Genomic DNA, 24,090 nt, shown 5'->3' on the forward strand with positions numbered 1-24,090 from the left:
GGCCCTGGGTACAAATACAATGACAGCTCTGTGGCCCCAAAATTTTGTAGAGTTGTTTTCAAAAATGAGTCCAGCAAACGCATATTCATTCCTACAATAAACACCATTGCAAAAATCAATCCCAACCAGAAAAAACTTCGCTCAAGACCAGACTTATCCATACTACAAAGAATCCGTTCCCATGAGCGGATTGCAATGAACTCAAAAGACTTCTAAACAATGGAGAGAAGGATCTCTACATTGACTACCATGCAGATTGTATCAAAAGTAAGTCACACAGCCCACAACTCCACATCCAACCCTACCTCATCCAACCCACCATTACTCAAAACTAGACACGCATGCCCCTAACTACCTCAATTCCAACTAAAACTGGCCTTAAATGCAAGCTACTCAATGCAAGAAGCCTTGTGAATAAAATACTTGAATTTCTCCTTTTACTAAATATGGCTAAATTCGACATCATGTTTGTCTGTGAAACATGGCTGAATGCATCTCTCCCTGACTCCATTACCACAGTAAGAGACTATCATGTTTACCGATCAGATCGTGAAATCCGTAGAGGAGGTGGTGTTGCTATCTTTTATAAAAAGTCCTTACATCTAAAAAACATCCAAGTTAACCCAAGAGCTTGCTATTCCTGAGACCATCGTCTGTGAACTGTCCTTAAATATCACATTTCAATTCTTAACTATGTTACAGAGCCCCTGATTATGACATCGAATATATAAACCAGCTAAATTCACTACTAACATGGGCAACATCCTGCCCACACACTTTTATCTTTCTTGGTGACTTCAATCTACCTCATATTAACTGGACCCTAAAGGAATGTAAAACTGAACCCATACATGCAACCTTCTACAATGCTCTTAATAAACCAGGGACTGGAACAACTAGTAACCAACAATACTAGACTTAACAACTGCCTCGATCTCATCTTCTGCAATAGTTTGAATTCAACTTATGGAATACAAATTAAAGAACCCTTTTCCAACAGTGACCACAACATGATTGACTTTTGTCTCAACATACGTCCACACAAAAATAATCACAATGATGTAATCCCCAATTATAACTTCAAAAAAGGCAACTATGATCTTATAGACAATGATCTCTCATCCCTTGATTGGCAATCTCTATTCACTGGATGCAATACTGTTGCATTAAACAACCGTTACAACACATTTTTACTTGAAGTCAAAAGAGTCATCAAACTATATGTACCAACAACAACTTCCAAAACAAAACAAAAAACAGATTACCCATAACAATAAGGAAACTTCAATCGAAAAAGAGATCACTTTGGCGGAAAAACAAATCTGGTCATGTTGCCAACTTCAAAAGCTGATACAAAATTTATGCCACCAGATTAAAAACTGAACGCACCAATTATCACATTAAACAAGAAGAAAACCTTCTATGCACCAATTCCACCTCCGCTTTCTACAATTTTGTAAACAACAAACTAAAAGACTTAAGATCCATCCCACCCCTGATAGGACCTAATGATAAAGACTGCAATGATGACACCATTAAAGCCAACATCTTCAACACATTCTTTGGCTCAATATTTGTAAACAGCAATGAATCATGCCCAGTATTTCCTAGTCGAACCACAGACAACTATAATGATCTAATACACATCAATTTTACAGAAGATAACATTGAAAAAGCACTACGCAATCTAAAGCCATCTCTTTCTATTGGACCGGACAGAATATGTGCCTACTTCTTAGAAAAGCTATCCACTGCCACAGCAGAACCTCTAAGCCTAATCTTCGAAAAATCTTTCAGGACCAGCAAAAACTATGCTCACAAGCCATAGTCATCCCCATCTTCAAAAAGGGAGACCACTAGTTGAAAATTACAGAGCAATCTCTTTATGCTGCGTCATCTGTAAAGTCATGGAATCAATTATTAACCAATCCATCATCCTCCATTTAGAAACAAACAACCTACTCTCTAATAAACAATTTGGTTTCAGAAAAAAAACTATCCTACAATCTGCAACTCACATTGCAAAAACATATGGACTACACAACTCAATCAGGGCAAAGCAATAGACGCAATCTACATAGACTTCTGTAAAGCCTTTGATTCAGTGGTACAGGACAAACTACTATTAAAACTAAAATCTTATGGTATCTCTGGACACCTGCATAACTGGATAGAAGCATTCCAGTTAAACAGACAACAAATGGTAAAAATTAGGAATGTCTTATCAAATTCTGTAGCTATCAACAGTGGTGTCCCCCAAGGCAGTGTTCTAGGACCAACTCTCTTCATACTCTACATAAATGACCTCTATGATCATATTAAGAGCAAATGTGTTCTCTTCACTGATGATGTACAGCTATTCAACACCACAGACAATACTGCTACCCTTCAAAAAGACCTCGACTATGTATCAGAATGGTCAAACAAATGGCAACTTCAAATCTCAACAAATAAATGCTCTGTCTTACATATTGGCAAAAAAAAATCAGAAAATAAAATAAGGGCTGAATAGTCAAGACCTTGTTGATGATCCAAACATTGTGAAGGATCTTGGAGTACTCATCTCTAATGATCTAAGTGCTAGAGCCCACTGTAACTACATAGCCAAAAAGGCATTAAGAGTTGTTAACCTAATCTTACGTAGCTTTTTCTCTGGTAATATTACACTAATAACTAGGGCATACAAAACATTTGCTAGACCAATACTCGAATACAGCTCATCAGGCTGGAGCCCACATTATGTATCTGATATTAACACAGTTGAGAAAGTCCAGAAATATTTCACAAGAAGAGTTCTCCACTTCTCTACTCGTTGCAGAATATCTTATGCCACCAGACTTGAAATTCTAGACCTAGAAAACCTAGAACTACGCCACCTTCGGTCCGATCTAAGTATAGTATATAAAATCATACACTGCAATGTCCTACCAGTCAATGAATACTTCAGCTTCAACCATAACAACAGAAGAGCAAACAATAGATAGAAACTCAAAGTTAATCGCACCAAACTTGGTTGCAGGAAATATGACTTCAGCAACAGAGTGGTCAATGTCTGCAATACTCTACCTGACTCTGTGGTTTCTTCCTCAAACCCCAAAAACTTTAACCTTAAATTTTCTACTATTGACCTCACCCCTTTCCTAAGAGGTCTGTAGGGGGCGTGCATAAGCGCACCAACATACATACCGTCCTTGTCCTATTGTTTCATTTATTTTTCTTATATTTATCCATGTATTCATAACTATGTTTTTACTTTATACCTATTATCTTGTAAGCAATTGACAAACCAAATAAAAAAAAAATCTTTAAACGCTTAAAATGCTGTGGATCTGACAGAAAATACACTCTCTTTTGAATATGAATGCCCCCTATTGGGAAGAGCAATGAGCTAGCTGTGTATTTGTAAAGCTTGTAACAGATTTTTACCAGGCTCAATTTTAATATTAAATGGTACATTTAATAATAAAGGTATTATTAAAATTCAAATATCACTTTTCTTGGGTATTTTTACTTTATATTTTGTTAGAATAGAAAGAGTGGGTAGAAAACTCTAGTAACTACTGAATTGTATATATGATATTACATCAAATACTTTTCTGAAAAAAAGTATGTAGTACTTCTCCACCTTGGCAAGTTTAAGAGGTGTGAACTTCAATTTCCAGAATTCCCCAGCCAATCCACAACTCTTAAACTTGCCAAGATTGAAAAACACTGAGATATCCTTTGAGATGACTTGGAAAAATTATCCAGAAGCTGTTAAGAGACCAACAAGCACAGAATATTTTCCCACATCCCCCAGGAGGAGGGAAAATATTAGAAAGAGACTGATTCCTCCTGAATCTCTGGGGTATAAGAAGGGAGAAAGGAAAATTTCATAGGAACTCTTGCAAATTTCTGTTATTATAGTCTATCTCAGTAAAGTATAGTTCTACTTCCTCTGGGATTTGTTTCCTCGCATAATCTATCTTGTAGCCCTGACACATTTCAAGACAGAAAAACTATTTATGAATATGGAAACACACATGTATATATATCTTAGATTTTTAGAAAGTGTGTCCTTACCTTTTTAAGCTAAGGATGCTTGTAAATGTAGTATCACCATATACTGACAGCATGTAAATTTCATCCATTATTATATGTAACTCATACCTATATACAGAAAAATATATAAGAATTTCTTAAAGTCTTCAAGCATTCATTTTGATTCATGTTCATTACTTCAGTCAGTAATTCTTAACATATTACCCGTAAGTCTAGTATTAAAAATATATTTAAAAACATTCAAGCACCCTTAGAAAGTCTTACATTACATAATGAAAGCTACAACATATATAACAAACTGATCTACTCTAACCACTAAATTTAAAAAAAAAAACCACAGAAAGATGGAAAGTAGCATTATAGGCTTTAAACTTACAGCTTGTAGAACCGTTATTCCATTAAATATTTCCTTTAAAAATCATTCATTTGTTGTTTGATGTAGTCTGCAGCACAATGCCTGGCTATTTATGATGGCTTTAAAATATTATCACTGTCTTTATTATCTCGTTTTTGTAGTTATGGTCCCTGTTTCCCCCTCTTTTTTTGGTCTCTCTGACTATAAATCAATAAGGTTTCATTGGAAGCAACACTAAAAATTGTGGACATATTTAAAGGTATAGTGTATAAATAAAATGAACTATAAGAATGTATTCAAAGATAATTAATTATTTGAATATACTGCAATAAAATGAGGCAACTGGAAACTTATTTTTGTTTTTGTTTTAAACAAAACACCCTTCTTTGCGAAAGATATAGATATATTTACTCATATACCATATAGCTTTCTATATACTTCTATATACTATATTTTAAAATATTTTGAAATCTCTAATTTTAAAATGAGAAGCTTTTCTCAATCCATAAATTGCTATCAAAATAATTCTGAAATCAAGAGTTTAATATATTATACACTATTACTATTGATTTTGGCAATGACCATTATTTAATCTCTGACATATATATGTATACATGCTTACATACATCAGGCATTTGAGTTTGAACAAGAGTAACCTTGCCCTAGAAATGCATACGTTAATAATCACTAATATGTTTTCATAAATCAGTTATTGAAGAATTCTTAGGTTTTTTTTTACAAAACTTAGAAGATAAATTATTGACCGAATATACTTCCTAAGTAGGTCAGATAACCATATTTAGCACTTGCCTAATGAAAGGAAATTGCCAAAATCATTTTCATAACTGAAATAATGCATTATGGAAAATTAAAGCCCAAATAAATAGCGCTAGGATGCAAACCTGTGCGCAAACTCTAGACATTCTGTCAGTAACTGTGCTGGGTAAATGCCCCCTAATGGATTGTGAGGGTTGATCAGGATTAAGGCTCTGACTCGGATGCCCTGAAAAAAGAAAAACTGATAGTCGGAGACGCCAACATGACGTCAAGCATACTTGCAGATGGAGTCTGCAACACTGCCATCCTTTACTTAAAATATCACTCACGTATGGAAAATAATAGACTGCTTACATGCATATGTATTCCTGCAACAGCAATCTTTGCAATTCAAGAAAATGATCTAAAATTGCAGCATTTTTCTCTTATTATTTTTCATCATCAATGGCTAAAAAGGTAAATTTCAGGAAGTCCAAGAACAGATATTTTATATCAGTTAAACAGGCACTTCAACCATATTGCATTCACCTAGCTATAACCAACAAGAACATTTGGATTTTTAATTGATTCTAGATTAAAAATGATGAATAAAATAACTGAAAATAAGAACTGAAAACTTTCTGTATAAATTACACAGCATTTTTTTCAAAAAATGCCCATAATTTTAGTAATCAAAAGAAGGAAAATACATAATATTCCACAAAAATATACAATTGGCTACTGAAATTGTTAGTTACTTTATTATTAGTAAGAATTCTACTGGATTTAAAAAGATTGTGTGAAGTGTTCACACTTTGCAATTCTGATACAGAAATATGCTGTTCCAGACAACAACTCATATTACCTCCCCAGGAAGCGAACAGAAGTGACTTACAATAATTAAAAACCAATAAAAATTAAAATAACCTTAAGTTAGTTTGAAATTGAAAAAGATGGGGCCTTTTCTAGTCCATTAATCCAGAATGACATACCACTTTGGAGCCCCAAGCCAAGTTCTTCAGCACTTCAGAAGGCAAAAGAGTAGTTTCATGAGGAGAGGGAGCTCTATGAAGGACAGGAGCCATAGCAGAAAAAGTTCTCCTGGATTCCAGCCAGTTGGAATTCCTTGACTGATATGTCTGCAGGATGCCCCTTCTGCCAGCATGGCTGGGGCAGGCTAATCCCTTTGGGATGAGACAGCCCGGAGCTATGCAATGACATGCTTTAAAGGTGATAACCAACACCTTGAATCGAACCTAAAAGCAATCTGGCAACCATGGGCCACCCTAAGGACCCAAGAACTGCTAGGCAGCTGCATGCTGCACCAGATGTAGCGTCCAAATACTCTTCAAGGATAGCCCTTCCCCAAGAATGTGTTGCAATAGCCCAAGAATGAGATTATTAGACTTGAGTGACTGACTGCAGGGACTCCCAATCCAGGAAGGAGCTCAACAAAATTGTGCAAAGGCTCTCCTAGCCACGACTGCCACCTTCTCTCACTCCAACAGATCCCCAAATTTCACACTGGATCTGTCTGTGGTGATGCAAACCCATCCAGAGATGTTAAAGTTTCAGCTCCTGAAGCTTCACCCACCCAAAGCCACAGGATCTTCCCAGGGTTCAGTCAAAGCCTGTCGTCCCCCCATCCAGACCCTCAGGCACCGTTAGAGGGTAGTGCATTTGAGTCACTGAGGATGGAGATGTAAAGTTGAGTATTACCAGAATACTGATGACACTTCATTCCATGGTGGTAGATGATCTTACCCAGTGATTCATGTATACAGATTAAAATGGGGTGGAGAGTGCACGGTGATGAGCAAACCATAAAGGAAAGGCTCACTCCCTATCAACAGTGATTAGGACCTACCTTGGAGAAAGGAGCCAAATTATCACAAGACTGCATTGCTCAGTCCCAAAAGGATACCATGGTCAACAGTATTGAAGGCCGCTGAAAGGTCAAGGATGAATGCACTATTCCCATCCTGCTCCTGCTACACTTTCATCCAAAGTGTGACCAGTACTTCTTCTGTCTCATAATCTGGCTTAAATCCTGACTGGAAGGGGGTCAAGATAACCTGTTTCATCCAGGACCCTCTGAAGCTGCCAAGCTCTCACACCTTTTCTACTATCTTTTCTAGAAGGGAAGGTGGGAATTGGACAAAACTTGTCCAGACAGGTGAGATCAAGAGACAGTTTTCTGAGCAGGGGGCAAACCAGGGCCTTCTTGAAAGGTCCTAAAAACGCCCCCTCCTCCTGCAGTGAAGAATCTGCTTGAATCACCAGGCAGTCACCAAGTTCTAAAGGTTTTCACCAAGCAGGAGGGACAGGGATTTGAGATGTCACTGCACCGACAGCATCAAGGGCCCTGTTCATTCCCCAGGTCCAATAGGATCAAACCATTCCCAAATATAACCAGGTAGGAGCTTTCTCCAAGCATCTCTAATAGAACTGGTATTATTGGTTCCAGGTAAGAACTACTTCGTCCATCAGGTATTAAAAAAAATTCCCTCATGGCCTGGAGATGATCACCTGAGTCCTCTTGTCTGAGGAAGAACCAGGTAATCTTGAATACGGCTGCCAGGCGACACTGTATGGATGCAGTGAGGATGGAGGAAATAATGGTTTATGCTATTTATGCAGTAATAATTAAGGTAGGCCTTAATAACAGTTCTAAGTTGTATCTGGTCAGATTCATCCCTTGTTTTCCTCCAGTGGTGTTCCAGGTTTCCTTCAGCCCTTTTCAGAAGCCAGAGCTCCTCCATGAACTATGACGAGTCCAGAGAGGCATGATTGCTAAACTTCTTATTACAACCTTATCTAAGAATGTAGGAAGGGTAATGAAAAATTTCTCAAGCAATTCCCCACTTTTCAACACATTTGCCTCGCTTGTATTTTAGCAGGTTATATTTTACCAGAAAGGTTAAAATCCATTACAAATAATATTCATCTACAATTATCAGTAGAATATGAAGTTCAAACAAAAATATTCCTACCTTTTCCCTGGCTCCCTGGTATGCAGCTTCTAATTTTTCAACTGTTAATTGAAAAGACTGGCTTCCTTTGTCAGCTACCTGAAATCCAAAAGCAAAATGTTAGTAACTCAATAAGATATTGCAATTATTGCAATGAACAAACTTGAGGAAACGTCATTGTAGTCAATGATTTAGGCATAAAGAAGTATGCCGGTAGAACTTCCCTCTACCAAAAAGGATAAATATAATGACACAGTTCTTTATATTTAATTAAAAAATACCTCACTGAATAACGGTACATGAACGGGTTGCATTCCACCATATAACCAAGTTTTGGAATTGATGCCACCATAATATGGAGTTGGAATTAGATATCCATCTATAAAAAAACATAAACAAAGAAAATCTTTTTCAGGAGACTTTTACTATTATAAGCAATATATTATTTTGCTTAATTTTAATCACTGTGTTCCATAAATCGTAATGGTTTTTAAATAAATACTATTTATTAATATGCTATTTATTTGCCAACTAAACATTTTAGCAGTGTTTTATCCTTTTTCATTGCTTAAAAAATTATGAATTAATGAGACTTTATTTGAATTACATTCAGGTATTTAAGAGTGCACACCAGCAGTTTAATTTTAGCAGTGTTTTTTGAAAATCACACAATGTTAACTATAAATATTACCTCTTGATCTCAGCCAATAGAAAACATGCTTTTAAAAAGACACTTCTGAAACTTATTACAGTAACACATACTGCGTGAAAACCACACACACGCACAGATTTACCCATTGTCATCTTTCCGAGTAACGTATCCGCTAAAAGCAGAACTCCAAGGAAAATACACTCTTCAAAGAACATGTTTATTGAATACAGCGTATTGGCACAGTTAGTGAAAAACGTCTCTAAAAGTTCCCACAATTTCTCCCTAATTGAAAGAGAGCAAATATTTCCCTCCTCAGATGTCACTGGTCACATTTTCCAAAGAAAGTAGCTGGCAGGGTGCTTGGTCCCTTCCCCCTCTCAGAGTTTGTGGCAACTATAAGGCAGCACAAGATGGCTTCAGCCAGGTTCGCTTCAGAGTTGACATACATACATACACACACTAAAGCTGTCTTACCTCCAGGATCACACAACACAGTTGAAAGAGTCGCAAAGACAGCGCAGCAGCCATTCATCACAATAATCTAGACAAATGCCAAGTTGCAATTAACAACATTGGTAATCATTTGAAATACTAAGGGACCAGTCTAAAAACAATCACATCATGGTTTTAGCTGGTATCTAATAATTCTTATGGCATTAAAATGTCTGGTATATTATAATGTTATTTGAAATTATTAAGGACTATAGGTAGTTCTTGCTTACTGGCCACAACTGGGACTGGCAACTCCATTGCTAAGTGCAGTGGTGGCCAAGTGAAAAATCAAATGATGTGCCTATTTTATGGGGTCTCTTCCACATTCGTTATTAAATCACTAGTCATTAAGCAAGATATCACATGACCACAACTTGCAATTTCATTTCTGTGTTTTCTATAAATTTTGTTTGTTTGTGAACCTTGCAAATGGTGGTCATGAGATAGTATGTTATCTATAAATGCTGGTTGTGAAACACCCAGATGGTGATTATATGACTGCACAATGTTGTGACAATCATTAATATGAGGATTGGTTGCAAAGCTGGGTTTTTTTTACCAACCATTATAACTTTGAACAGTCCAGGCCAGGGGTGTCAAACTCAATTTCATTGAGAGCCGCATCAGGGCTCTGGTTGACCTCAGGAAGCCACGGCCAACTGGGTGATTGTGGCCAACTTGATGCCACTTCCCAAACTGCTGGCATGTTTCTTCTGTGACTGGGTAGACCAAGCCAAAGCTGTGCTGGCCTGATCTCTCTTTGCACTGGGTAGATTGGGCCAAAGCTACGGTGGCCTGATCCTTCCTCTTCACACTAGGTAGACTGGACCGAAGCTACACAGGTCTGATCTTTCTTCGCACTGCATAGATCAGACTGACCTTTCCTCTTCGCATTGGGTAGACCAGGATGGCCTCTTGGGCCAGATCCGACCACATCATGGGGCGGATCCATCCCATAGGGCTTAAGTTTGACACCTCTGGTCCAGGCAGTCAATAAGCAAGTACTACTTCTAAACTAGTATTTTCACATTGTGTGACAATTGATAGGCAGTCATAGAGAATGTTACACTAATTGGAAAATATGTTAAATAGGTAGGGTGACAGTACCAGAGTTAGGAATGAAGATAACTCTGATAGAAATAGAACATTTTCAGAAATGTTAAGAAACCTGAATAATATTTCCAAATTATAATTATAAATATATCTATGCTGGGACTGATTACCTGAAGAAGTTAGGAATCTAAAGCTTATCTAAACAATTTGATATTGGTTTGAGCACAAAAATATTGTGATATATCCCAGCATATTTTTCAAACCAATTTAAAAGTAATAAATTTAATCAACTTTGTTAAAAATTATATTTTAGTTTCATCAAATGTTACCAACAATAAAGAAAGAAAATATCCTTTCATCTTACATGTTCTGGATCTAATGGTACTGAAGCATTTGCATATTCAGTAAGAAATTTGGCAATTTCTTCTCGGAAGCTAAAATTTAAAATTAATATATTTCCATAATTAACACATCAACCAAATAATTTGCCATAACATTTTCATATATTGTTATATGAAAAATCATACAGATAGCATTCAAAAAACATATGGCAGATTTTATCTCTTGAGCATAAATTTGATGTACTGATTTTTACTTCAGAAATCTTGATTTTAAATCTAGCAAAAAGCATTCCTCAAAAAGTAATTAAAGTAAGGATTACAGTATAAGGAACACAATTTTATTTTAAAGTTGTTTTAGTTGATCATAGATACCACCAAGAATTTCGATGAGAAAGTATTCCATGTTTAGAAAGATCTTATCCTATAAGTATCAACTAAGTACTAAGAAAAATTTATAAGATATTAGAACTCACACCAGCAAAGAGAGAAAACTTAAATTTTGCTTCATTTTCTCTGAACCATCAGAAGTGAAAATATGTTACAGCATGATACAGAATTTAAACAAAGAAGAGCAAGAGAGTAATCTATGGACTTTTCAAAGGCATATTGAAGATATATCATCTCAGCTGCAGTTCTGAAAAAGCTCTTGCAACAGAAGGCCACATCTTTCTGATCTCTTCAAATAGCAGTATGGCTTGCACTCATAGTGAAACAGTACAATAGTTGTCAAATTTAAAATAAAAATGTTGGAACATATGAGAAATATATTTTCAGAAAAAACACTGAAGATATACAATTATTGATTTAAAAATTATGGTTTTTAATATTTTTTTTCTGAATAGACACTATTAAGAGTTCATTAATAGTTAGTTATTGAATGGCCATAGTCATTATTATAATTGCATAATGTAGAATAGGGCTGAAAAGGCGTTAAAGCTTCAAATTTGATGATAAATTAGAATGTGAACTGAAATAATCATATTTTATCTAGCCTTTTTCTTTCAATATATCCACCAAAAGAAAGCCCACCAACTTTAATACAAAATATTGCTATTAGGAAATAACGAAATAGTCAATGGAATCCTGCCTCCCTATCCTTTACTGTGTATCCCACACATTGTGAAGATAGAAATAGAAACCATATACACATATACATATGTAAACATATACCCTTTGGATTCCAGGAGGAATTAAAAATACAGATAAGTTAATTTGTTTGAAAGCACGTTTTATTAATTGGGAAATCATTCTTCATACTGTACCTTTTAATGCCTTGGGTATCCGAGTATTGGAGTAAATGAGGCTCCAAGTAATTCATGTCAGGTTTCGAAAGCTATCCATTGTTTAAAGAAAGGGAAACAAAACTTCTTATAAGTTACTTGATTCTATTGATTTACATGGTGTTTTTAATATGGAAATTAGTACTTACATGAACTTACTTAGATGCAGTGGTGGTATTCAGCCAGTTCGCATTGGATTGGGCGAACTGGTAGCAAGAATTTGGCATGGGTCGTCGAACCGGTAGTAAGTTCTGGCTGGCCATGCCCCCCACCCGGTCGCCCTCCTGCCGATGCTCGCTCACCCCATCTGCCTGCCTGATATTCACCTAAGGTATTTCTTTTTTTTCCCCTCCCGATAATCAGCTGTAGATAAGATTAGCTGTGCCAGGATTCCTCTTGTGAGGCCCAGGAAGGCAAAAAATGGAAGGAGGAGCTCAGCCCCCCCCCCCACTCCATTTGTTGCCTTCCAGAGCCCCAGAGGAGACTTAGGGCAGAAAAAACGCCCTCCAGAGGCTCTTCTGAGGCTAGGAAGCTCCCAAAATGGAGGTTGGAGAGGTGCTGTGTGCCTCTCCCATGCTCTGTTCCTTTTCTTCCTGAGCCCCAGAGGAGCCTTAGGGAAGCAAAAACACCCCCCAGAGGCTTCTCTGAGGCTAGGAAGCTCCCAAAAATGGGTGGAGGATGCAAAAAAACCCCACGCCCACCCAGTCACATGACCACGCCCACCAAGACACGCCCACAGAACTGGTAGTAAAAGTTTTTGAATCCCACCACTGGTTAGTTGATCATACTTTTTTCATAACTATATAGAACTTTACTATACAGACTAACCCGATGACAATTCCATTCCATGTATCAATTATCAATAGGAAGAAATTACAATACAGCAAAGAATGTGTGTCTAGGATCATTATCTTTTTCCAGCTGATTATTTATCAGTTGCTTCCAATGTACCAGTCACATTGTTGTGTATCATAGTCAACATTATTAGATTACTTAAACATAGTAAATCAAATCCACCAATCTGTCAAATATTTCTAAAATTTAGATACCTAATGCATTTAATAAGAATCCAAACTTACCCTTTCCTGTAGTAAATCAAAACAAAGCTTGTTCTCGCTTGTTCCAAAATTCAAAATGCCCTAAGAATAAAAGTAACAAATATGGCAAGTCACCAGTAACATCTTCTATTTCCATATGGAAAAATTTTAAAATAATAAATTTTTGCATCAGAAATGTTAATCTACTAAACCAAAGAGCAATATTAAAGTAATTTGCAAATGTTACATGTTACCTGCCATAGGTGACGAGAAGCAGTCAATTATCTGATTCTCAAAGATAGCTAGCATTATAGGTAGTCTTCGACTTACAACCACAATTGAGCCCAGAATTTATGTTTCTAAGGAAGAAATTTGTTAAGTGAATTTTGTTCCATTTTACAACTTTTCTTGTGACATTTATTAAATGAATCACTGCAGTTGTTGAATTAGTAACACTGTTAAGTGAATCTGGCTTCCCCATTGACTTTATTTGTCAGAAAGTCACAAACGATGGTCACATGACCCCCAGACACAACAGTCATAAATATGAACCAGCTGTCCAGCATCTGAATGCAAATCACATGATCATGGGGATACTACAATGGCCATGTGAAAAATGATCATGTCACTTTTTTCAGTGCCGTTGTAAGCCAAGGACTACCTTTATTTACTTTGTGCATTTTAAAATCAACTTATATAACTTTTCTACAGACTTCTAGCTATACAGCTTGGGATGAACATCCTTTGAAAAGTGTGAGAGTAGGAGTGGATTTCCAGAGGGAAAAAAATGCAGACTGCTGGAATGAGGAGTACTAGTCAGGTGACGTTGAGGACACAGATAAACCTCCAAGTGATCTAAGACTCTCTAAAAGGATGCAGATTACCAGCTGTCTGCAAGGAATATAAATCCTTCCATTGCCCATTATCCTGTCCAAACCGAAGAAGCTTCTTGGAGAAAAGCTAAACGTCTCCAAAAGAAAAAACAAGAAAGTCCAGTTGCTTCCTGAATAAAGCACTTTTGGGACAACCATGACCTGGATGACTGAGAATCTCTGAAGACTCTGCAACCTACATTCTATTTTATTTCCACAGCGGCTTTACTCAAGAGAGGAAAGATATCTCCACTTAAAGATCATCAAGAAAGTCAAATGCAATCCTAAATTGCATTAACACAGGGATACAATCGAGATCAAGTGAGGTACTAATACCATTCTATAAATCCTTAGGAAGACCACACCTAGAGTACTGCATCCAGTTTTGCTCACATTATAAAAAAGATGTTGAGAGTCTAGAAAAAGTACAGAGAAGAGCAACCAGGATGATTAGGGGACTGGAGACTAAAACATGCGAAGAACGGTTGCAGGAATTGGGCTTGGCTAGTCTAGTAAAAAGAAGGACCAGGAGAGACATGATAGCGGTCTTCCAATATTTGAGGGGCTGCCACAGAACAGGAAGAAGTTAAGCTATTTTCTAAAGCGCCTGTAGGCCAGACAAGGAATAATGGATGGAAACTGAACAAGGAGAGATTTAACCCGGAAATAAGGAGAAACTTTCTGACAGTGAGAACAATCAACCAATGGAACAGAAGTTGCCCTCGGAAGTTGTGGGAGCGCCATCAGTTGAGCCTTTCAAGAAGGGACTGGACCGCCACTTGTCAGAAATGGTGTAATAGGGTCTGCTTGGGCAGGGGGTTGGACTAGATGATCTCCAAGGTTCCTTCCAACACGGTTAATCTGTTATACCTGAGGGTTTTGGTCCGCGTCGAAGGGGTCGCCGAGATACTTATCGAAGCCTTTGTCCAGGAGCCCCGCGGCGCCATCGGCGATGCGGGCTCCGCGAGCGGATAGTTCTCCCTGACCGGGTACTTCGCCGCCACCGCCGCTTGGCAAGCCTCCTCTGAAATCGGTCATCCTGAGGCGGGGAAAGGCGACGGGCTCGCCGACCGGCTTGAGGCTCACGGGCGAAAGGAAGGAGACAGTGACGGCGATGACACGTAAAGAAAGCAGCGACTCCGCCCCAGAAGCGGTGACGGTTCGTCTCAGGCTGAACGCCGTTTTGAATGGCCGAGCCGGGTTTCTTTCCCGCCCACTAGGCGTGACCGAAGCTTCCGATTGGCCCTCCCCCTCGCCTCTCGGCTTCGCTTGGCGGGGTTGGAGTGGCGTGTCTTGTCACTTTTTGTCCGTCCTAATGTGGAGACGCAGGGAGATGCTACGCGACGGAACGGGTTCTTTCCCGGCTTGTCCCTTCTGTTGAAGCTCCTTCCTAATCTTTAAAAAAAAGCAATCTCCACCACCTTCACCACCAGTAAAATAACTTCGTGGAAACCAGGTGCTTTTGAAATGGATTGATCCACTTTGCACAGCTTGAAGTCACATTTCGAGCATCTGGTTGCATGTATTGTCAGATGCGAAACCTTGAGCTGGCAGGAAAGGATAAATAGACATCATATATACATTTACTTTCAAGAGGATGGGATTAGGTATATTTTCTGGTGTTTCTAAATTCTTCATTTATATTAAGAATTGTCAGTGGCACAAGAATGTCTGGAAGGTAAGGAAAAGATAAACAAGCAGCAGAATACTTGGAATCCCAATCTTGTAGGTTTGAGAAGGAGGTAGCTTAATCAAGAACAAATATCATTGACTGAAACATAATTAATTGTACTTTACAATTAATGGTTAAGTAGAGGATTGCATTCTTGCTTTGTAAAACATAGGTTATTATATTTTATTTTTTTCCCAGAAAAAAATTAGACACTTTTGCACTGTACAAGGACCTATTCCCTCAATGTTCAATAACTGTATTTTAAGCAAGTTGGAATGAGCATGGAAACTTAATATTGATGGGACTGTAAGTGTCAGCTTCTGAACCTTATTAAAAATATACTAGATTACAACTATTCTTAGAAAGAATGGTTTAATGGGAAATTTACATATGCATGTAATCTTGAATCCAGCATGCATGCAATTTTATATTGCATTATAACACTTCATTGATGCTATCTATTTTGTGTTTTTATACTACTGTATTACATATTCATGGAAACAGTTACATAACAGCACACTTACATAATGATATTTTAAACAAATCAAAATTGCATTATTGCCTGATTTTATCATTATTAGAACAAACTAGGTAATAATTATTGATAGTTCCAAATATTCCATGAGCAGCGTTATTGAATCACTAGGCCATATAAAGCAATTTTATTGAATCACATCTAAAGTTTCTTAAGTTCAGCCAACACTAATCCTTTCCAGTTTGAGCTAGTTGACTTGGTTTTGGAAACTGGCCAAGCTCAACATAGCTAGTGTAAACAGATATCTATCTATCTTGCATGATGTTCATTAGTTACATAACTGACTAGGAAAAATAATTCCCATAGGAGTAGGGAAAGTATACTTAGCCTTCTGTCCTTGAAGAATACTAGGTTAGGAGTGATAAGAAAACTCAGACAGACATGAAAATAGGGAACAATATAGAATAAAATAAGTGGAATTATTTGCAGTGAATAATTTTTTATAGCCAATTAAAATTTTTCAAGACTTGCTCTTATTTGCTACTGAATAAAAAAGTGGTTTATAGCTTAGATTAGATATCTCAAAGGTGCTTTTTTCAGAAAGCAATTGGATTGGAAGAATTAGTTCTGTCCTTTTGAAGAAAAGTATCTTTGAGACAACTATGAGCTGGATCACTGACAATTTCCAGATATTTAGATTACAGAGTTCAATATAATCTGATCAGAGAAGCAGATTAGTCTGAAATCTAAAATCCTTTAAGAACTACTGAACTAGAGAACAAAAAGTCCATCTTTCTATGGAATTGAATTTGCATGCTTTCTAGCAATAAAGAGTTTCAATTTAACCAGCAAATCAGCTAAATATCTAACAATCTGATGTCATTGCAAAATATCCACCAACTATAACCTTAAAAGCATTAAGACTATTACTTGGTAAGTTTAAAAATATATATGCAGTTACTATGATTTTTTGTTTTGTCTTAAAAAACATTTATTACATGGTCTTCCAGTATGAGTCATGCTTGACTGAAGACATTTGTAATGAGCAGAGACAATGATTGCAGTGAAGAACCAGCAAGTAGACAGGTCCTTCGAATTTCTTCAGAAAAGGAGAGATCAGACTATCATTCGTGAGTACTGATCCTGCAGGAGCCATGGGAGACATTTTTTTTATCTCAGCAGTGGCTAAGCCTTTCATAAGGATGCTAGCTCTATACTTGTGCTTCACTACGAAATTATGTGTCAGGCTTAGGTTTTGGAGAGGGAATAAGGAAAAGAAAATGTTATCTCTACCTTCCAGTATCCATCGGTATTCACCTGACTAGCATCCTGTCAGTGTGTGAGAGTTGAGGGCTGTTTGGAAACTGAAACAGTATTGCTGTGTGAGCAAGGAGACAGCTTAGCTCAACTATTCTGTACTAAAGCTACTTGGTGCTCTGAAACTGAAACTCCTCTGCTTGTGTTTTGCATTTGGAACAGATTTCTTTTCATGTGGGGAGGGAGAGTAGAACTCTTTAGCATCAGAGCGTGTTAATAATAATATAGGAAATACTAATACACTGATGGTCATTTTGAAAAATCCTTTCTTAGTGAGCACCTAGAAGTCAAGAGGAACATAAGTGCCAAATTTCAAGTTTGTAGGCTTTATGGTTCTAGAGATGTGATGATGGCGTGAGTAGTATTTCACTTTTATATATATAGATTAAGCAGCCAAATTCACTTCCTAATTACATTCAGAAATGTTTAATTTAATCACTTTATGGATATTAGAGATCTTCAAAACATCTTAAGCTTCTAAAATATAAAAAATTAAAAGTAGATTTAAGCATTAATAGTAATACACACTATATAATAATACACAATTGCAAAAAGCATTTTTTTATTTTAAAAAAATGTTAAGAGATTGGAGACCAGAAAAAAAAATGCAGTTTTAGCTATTTTGCTATAAAATTTGAAAAATGAATATAAAATTAAATAATATACTTGAGGGAACTAACTGAAATGGAACTAAACCCATATTACTGAGACTTGAGAAAGTTTACAGATGAAAACTAGAGGGAATTAAACATTCAGGCAGTTAAAATGACTAATTTGGAAATAATATTTTCTTTAACTGAAACAATTTATTGAAATATGAATCTTGGAAATGGTAAAGATTTTAACTGATAAACTTTTAGGAAATGACAAAAACTTTAAAAAAATTATCTGACAGTGTTTGAAGGCATGGAAAACAAATCAAGAAAAAGATCTGAATATAGAATAGCTGTGACAAGAAATAATAAACTAATTTTTGAGAAAAATTAATGGCTAGCATGGAAAGGTTATTCATGGTCAGTTGGATAGGTCAACTGAGAAGAGCATAGGCCATTAGATCAGTGAAAGGATAGGCTAGCATGTCAGCGTCTACTGACTGAAACAAATACTGAGAAACTGAATTTAGGGTTTGTCCTATCACATGAGCAGTGTGTGAGATACAGGGATTTAGTCATAGAATGCTGACCTCCTGGTTACATCGGATACAGACGCTGTTGTGCATAAATAATTGGCTCCATGCTTGAAATAAGATACTGACTCAAATTTACATCCTGTGAAGGTTCAGTGTCAAAAGTAATGCTGATACCACTAGCATTCTTTGGGAAATTTTCTGAAAGCTAAATATAACGTGTGTATATTTTGATGAAGATTTGTGAAATAAAAACCAAATAGTTTTTAAAACTTTATTAACAATTAAGAATTTACAATATTGCAGAGTATACTATACATAGAAGCAAAAACATTTAATTTTATTTAATTATATTATCTAGAAACATGGAACCGGGTAGTAGAAAATTACTATGCATTGTTGTTTGAACTAAATGATAGGTAAATCATCTTACGTATTTACTTTGTGGCAGCCAGCTTTTTCATATAGATATATTGAAATCCTTTCCTGTTGTCTACAGCCTTACTACTACTTATTTGGCTATAGCCAATTTTAAAAAAAACCTATTAATTTTTTATGTTTGAAGGTGTCCTTTAGATTGTAATAAATCACATCCTTACATGGAGACACAGGGGACCATGCAACTGTGCAGCTAGCTGACCCCATAAGAAGTCTCCCCACTGTTTTTGAAATTTTTGATAATTTTTTTGAAATTTTATGTGATGTAATTTTAAGCACTTAAAACTTAAATTAATTTTAACATTTAATGTTAATTTATGCTGTATATATATTACATTGATTACATTGTACACTGCCCAGAACAGGGGGATTTTTTACAGGGACAGATCTGGCCCTAGGAGAAAAGGTTACCATCCTTCTACAAACAATGATGGCAAAATATTGGCCATAATAAATGCTCCTCTGTAAAGAATAGGGAAGATATATAAATAATTTGGAACAGGAAAAAAAAGTCTGTTTCAAAGGTTGATGCTATAGTGGTGATATATTCTGTCCAAAATTCATAGTTGGTCTCTCGTTCTCAACTATTATTTTTCCTGAAATATATGGTTGGCTATTGTCATTAACTCACAAATAAAGAATAAAGAAATTATTTTTAAAATGTTTATCTAATACCATGTAAATTGTTGTCCCACATCAATGATAAATGGAACCTATATGAAAGCTACTTATTAGACTCGTTACTTAAGTTCCTCAAGGTCAAACGGTTTCAGGCAAAAATAATTAATGTAATTATTTTAAAAGTTCTTACAATATATTTTTCTGGATATATTACAATATATATACAATATATTACAATATATTTTCTGGATATACATGATATATTCGTGTGTTCATGAAATCATCAGGAACTAAGGTCAAGTCAAAGGAGTTAAAATTCAGGAATTAAAATGGTTAGGGAGTCAATCAGTAAGAGGCCTGGGCCAGAGGGACTGCATAATCTTTCATCAATGACATAGTTGTTGTAATGATGAGGCAGTCGAGGTGTTTGATCATGATCAAATGAATCATGATGAACTTTAATGGAGTCTAGTCTTACATTTATAGACATTTTTAGTAATCCTCTAACATTGGTTAACTTTAGTTTCTGCTCAGCTTTCGTTACTGTTTAGCATAGTAATTAACACAATTAATTATCTCTAGTTAAAGTCTAACATATGTTTACTTCCTCTCTCTAATCCTTCTTTACATTAGTGATTTTGTTTGTCTGAGTTGTATTTGCTTTGGAACATTCCTGCAATTACAACTCTACATATCCTCGTTTTTTATTTTAAATGGAGGATTCAAAGATTTATGAATGTATCGCAATTGTAAAGGAGTAAGAGAAGGGGAAGTAGGACGAAACAATGCAAATAAATTTGGAATACATTGAATAAAACAACAGGTTGATTGGGGTGTTGTTACAAGCAAACATAAATTCATTTACACTATAAATTCACTCGCCAAAACCAACACCAACCATAACAACCTCCGTGGTCGCCCTGACCTAACCATATAGCAACGTGCCCGTTTCTGTGTACTCCGCACTGAACTCAAAAAACATCCAGACAATGGAGAGAAGGACCTGTACATTGACTACCATGCTGATGGTATCAAAAGTAAGTCACACAGCCTGCAACTCAGCTTTAACCTTCAACCACAACCCATCTCAACCAATCCACCATCACCCAAGACTGGCATGCACACCTCTAACTACCTCAATTCCAACTACTGCTGGCCTTAAATGCAAGCTACTCAATGTAAGAAGCCTTGCGAATAAAATACCTGAATTTTTCCTCTTACTAAATATGGCTAAATTCAACATCATATTTGTCTGTGAAACATGGCTCAACGCATCTCTCTCTGACTCCATTACCACAGTAAGAGACTATCATGTTTACCGATCTGATCGTGAAATTCATAGAGGAGGTGGTATTGCTATCTTCTATAAAAAGTCCTTACATCTAAAAAACATCCAAGTTACCCAGGAGCTTGCTCTTCCTGAGACCATCATCTATGAACTATCCTTAAATATCACATTTCGATTCTTATTATGTTACAGAGCACCTGATTATGACATCGAACATGTAAACAAGCTAAATACACTACTAATATGGGCAGCATCCTGCCCACGCGCTTTTATCTTTCCTGGTGATTTCAATCTCATATTGACTGGACCCTAAATGAATGTACAACTGAACCCATACACGCAACCTTCTACAATGCAGTTACAAATCTGGGACTGGAACAACTAGTAACCAACAACTCTAGACTAAACAATTGCCTCGATCTCATCTTCTGCAATAGTTTGAATTTAATTTATGGAATACAAACTAAAGAACCCTTTTCCAGCAGTGACCACAATATGATTGACTTTTGTCTCAACATATGCCCAAACAAAAATAATCCCAATGATGTAATCCCCAATTATAACTTCAAAAAAGGCAACTATGATCTTATAGACAATGATCTCTCATCCCTTGATTGGCAATCTCTATTCACTGGATGCAATACTGTTGCATTAAACAACCGTTACAACACATTTTTACTTGAAGTCAAAAGAGTCATCAAACTATATGTACCAACAACAACTTCCAAAACAAAACAAAAAACAGATTACCCATAACAATAAGGAAACTTCAATCCAAAAAGACATCACTCTGGCGGAAAAACAAATCAGGTCACGTTGCCAATTTCAAAAGCCGATACAAAAATTTATGCCACCAGATAAAGACTGAATGCACCAATTATCACATTAAACAAGAGGGAAACCTTCTGTGCACCAATTCCACCCGCACTTTTTACAATTTTGTAAACAACAAACAAAGACTCAAGGTCCATCCCACCCCTGATAGGACCTAATGGTAAAGACTGCAACGACAACACCATTAAAGCCAACATCTTTAACACATTCTTCGGCTCAGTATTTGTAATCAGCAATGGATCGTGCCCAGTATTTCCTAGCTGAACCACAGACAACTACAATGATCTAATACATATCGATTTTACAGAAGACAATGTTGAAAAAGTACTACGCAATCTAAAACCATCTCTATCTATTGTACTGGATGAAATATGTGCCTACTTCTTAAAAAAGCTATCCACTGCCATAGCCGAACCTCTAAACATAATCTTTGAAAAATCCTTCAGGACCAGCTCCTTGCCTAACCTATAGTCACAAGCCACAGTCATCCCCATCTTCAAAAAGGGAGATCCCAGCCTAGTTGAAAATTACAATCTCCTTATGCTGCGTCACCTGTAAAGTCGTGGAATCAATTATTAACCAATCCATTATTCTCCACTTAGAGACAAACAACCTACTCTCCAATAAACAATTTGGTTTCAGGAAAAAACTATCCTGTAATCTGCAACTCTTACACTGCAAAAACATATGGACTACACAACTCAATCAGGGCAAAGCAATAGACGCAATCTACATAGGCTTCTGTAAACTCTTTGATTCAGTGGTACACGACAAACTACTCCTAAAACTAAAATCTTATGATATCTCTGGACAACTGCATAACTGGATAGAAGCATTCCTGTCAAACAGACAACAAATGGTCAAAATTGGGAGTGTCCTATCAAATTCTGTACCTGTCAATAGTGGTGCCCCCCAAGGCAGTGTTCTAGGACCAACTCTCTTCATACTCTACATAAATGACCTCTATGATCATATTAAGAGCAAATGCGTTCTTTTCGCTGATGATGTAAAGCTGTTCAATACCACAGACAATACTGCTACCCTTCAAAAAGATCTTGACTGTGTATCAGAATGGTCAAACAAATGGCAACTTCAAATCTCAACAAATAAATGCTCTGTCTTACATATTGGCAAAAAAAAATCAGAAAATAAAATACAAGCTGAATAGTCAAGATCTTGTTGATGATCCAAGCTCTGTAAAGGATCTTGGAATACTCATCTCTATTGATCTAAGTGCTAGAGCCCACTGTAACTATATAGCCAAAAAGGCATTAAGAGTTGTTAACCTAATCCTACGTAGCTTTTTCTCTGGTAATATTACGCTACTAACTAGAGCATACAAAACATTTGCTAGACCAATACTCGAATACAGCTCATCAGTCTGGAACCCACATTACGTATCTGATATTAGCACAGTTGGGAAAGTCCAGAAATATTTCACAAGAAAGAGTTCTCCATTCCTCTACTCATTGTAGAATACCTTATGCCACCAGACTTGAAATTCTAGACCTAGAAAACCTTGAATTACACTGTCTTCGATCTGATCTAAGTATGGTATATAAAATCATACATTGCAATGTCCTACCTGTCAATGAATACTTCATAACAACACAAGAGCACACAATAGATACAAACTCAAGGTTAACCACGCCAAACTTGATTGCAGGAAATACAACTTCAGCAAACAGAGTACCCTACCTGATTCTGTAGTTTCTTCCCCAAACCCCCAAACCTTTAACCTTAGACTGTCTACTGTTGACCTCACCCGTTTCCTAAGAGGCGTGCATAAGCGCACCAATGTGCCTACCATCTCTGTCCTATTGTTTCTTTTATTTTTCTTATATGTACCCATTTCATGTATTCATAGCTGTCTATATACTTATATTTATTATCTTGTAAGCAATTGACAAATCAAATAAATAAATAAAAATAAATAAATAATCTTATAGAATTAATTGTAATCTTATATAATTCTTTTGGATTTAATACCTCACGTCTGTAACTCTACCTTAATAATTTCATCTCTATCTTTTTTATTCTATCAATATGTCTTTTCATTTTTGTTTTAGAATAATTGTTATGTTACTTGTTCAGTGCTGATTTATGACCTCCTTTTAAAATATATTTAGGGAAATTTAGGAGAGAACCCTAAATCGGGATTAGGTTCTTTCAAATGTGCTAGCCTTGTATTTAAAGACAGAAACCGACAAATATTTTGGAAGTGATCATGCAGATATTATGCAGATAAAAGCTCATCCTAAACCAAAGTGACTATGGAAAGCAATATCCTCAATTAGCTGGGAGTGGTGGACCTCTGACAGTTCAAAGTGATCAATAGGGCCTGGGTATATCACTGTCCTGGATCAGATCATCAATCGCTTGTCCATAAAGCATGGCAGATCATATCTATAGTAAAAAAAAAAAAAAAATAGGTTGAAAAGAAAGGCACCCTTTAGATCTGGAAGACA

The 24,090-nt window shown here is 36.4% G+C and overlaps 1 protein-coding gene across 2 annotated transcripts in view; it reads right to left on the minus strand.

Moving 5' to 3' along the window:
• LOC113452038 (1-aminocyclopropane-1-carboxylate synthase-like protein 1) overlaps positions 1 to 14,947 on the minus strand; it is a 24,291-nt gene extending 9,344 nt beyond the window's left edge. For both annotated transcript variants that reach the window (XM_087916946.1, XM_026723444.2), the window contains exons 1-9: positions 14,722 to 14,947; positions 13,022 to 13,081; positions 11,925 to 11,995; positions 10,686 to 10,755; positions 9,251 to 9,317; positions 8,406 to 8,503; positions 8,146 to 8,223; positions 5,299 to 5,399; positions 4,063 to 4,149 (exon numbers count right to left, since the gene is read on the minus strand). In XM_087916946.1, coding sequence (XP_087773072.1) covers positions 4,063 to 4,149; positions 5,299 to 5,399; positions 8,146 to 8,223; positions 8,406 to 8,503; positions 9,251 to 9,317; positions 10,686 to 10,755; positions 11,925 to 11,995; positions 13,022 to 13,081; positions 14,722 to 14,889 — 800 coding nt within the window. In that variant the 5' untranslated portion in view covers positions 14,890 to 14,947. The remainder of the gene's footprint in view (positions 1 to 4,062; positions 4,150 to 5,298; positions 5,400 to 8,145; positions 8,224 to 8,405; positions 8,504 to 9,250; positions 9,318 to 10,685; positions 10,756 to 11,924; positions 11,996 to 13,021; positions 13,082 to 14,721) is intronic.
• Positions 14,948 to 24,090: the final 9,143 nt, after the last annotated feature.

Source organism: Pseudonaja textilis, chromosome Z (assembly GCF_049901715.1).
Source record: "Pseudonaja textilis isolate UNSWEBS1 chromosome Z, rPseTex1.2, whole genome shotgun sequence".
In the NCBI taxonomy this organism is placed as follows: Eukaryota; Metazoa; Chordata; class Lepidosauria; order Squamata; family Elapidae; genus Pseudonaja; species Pseudonaja textilis.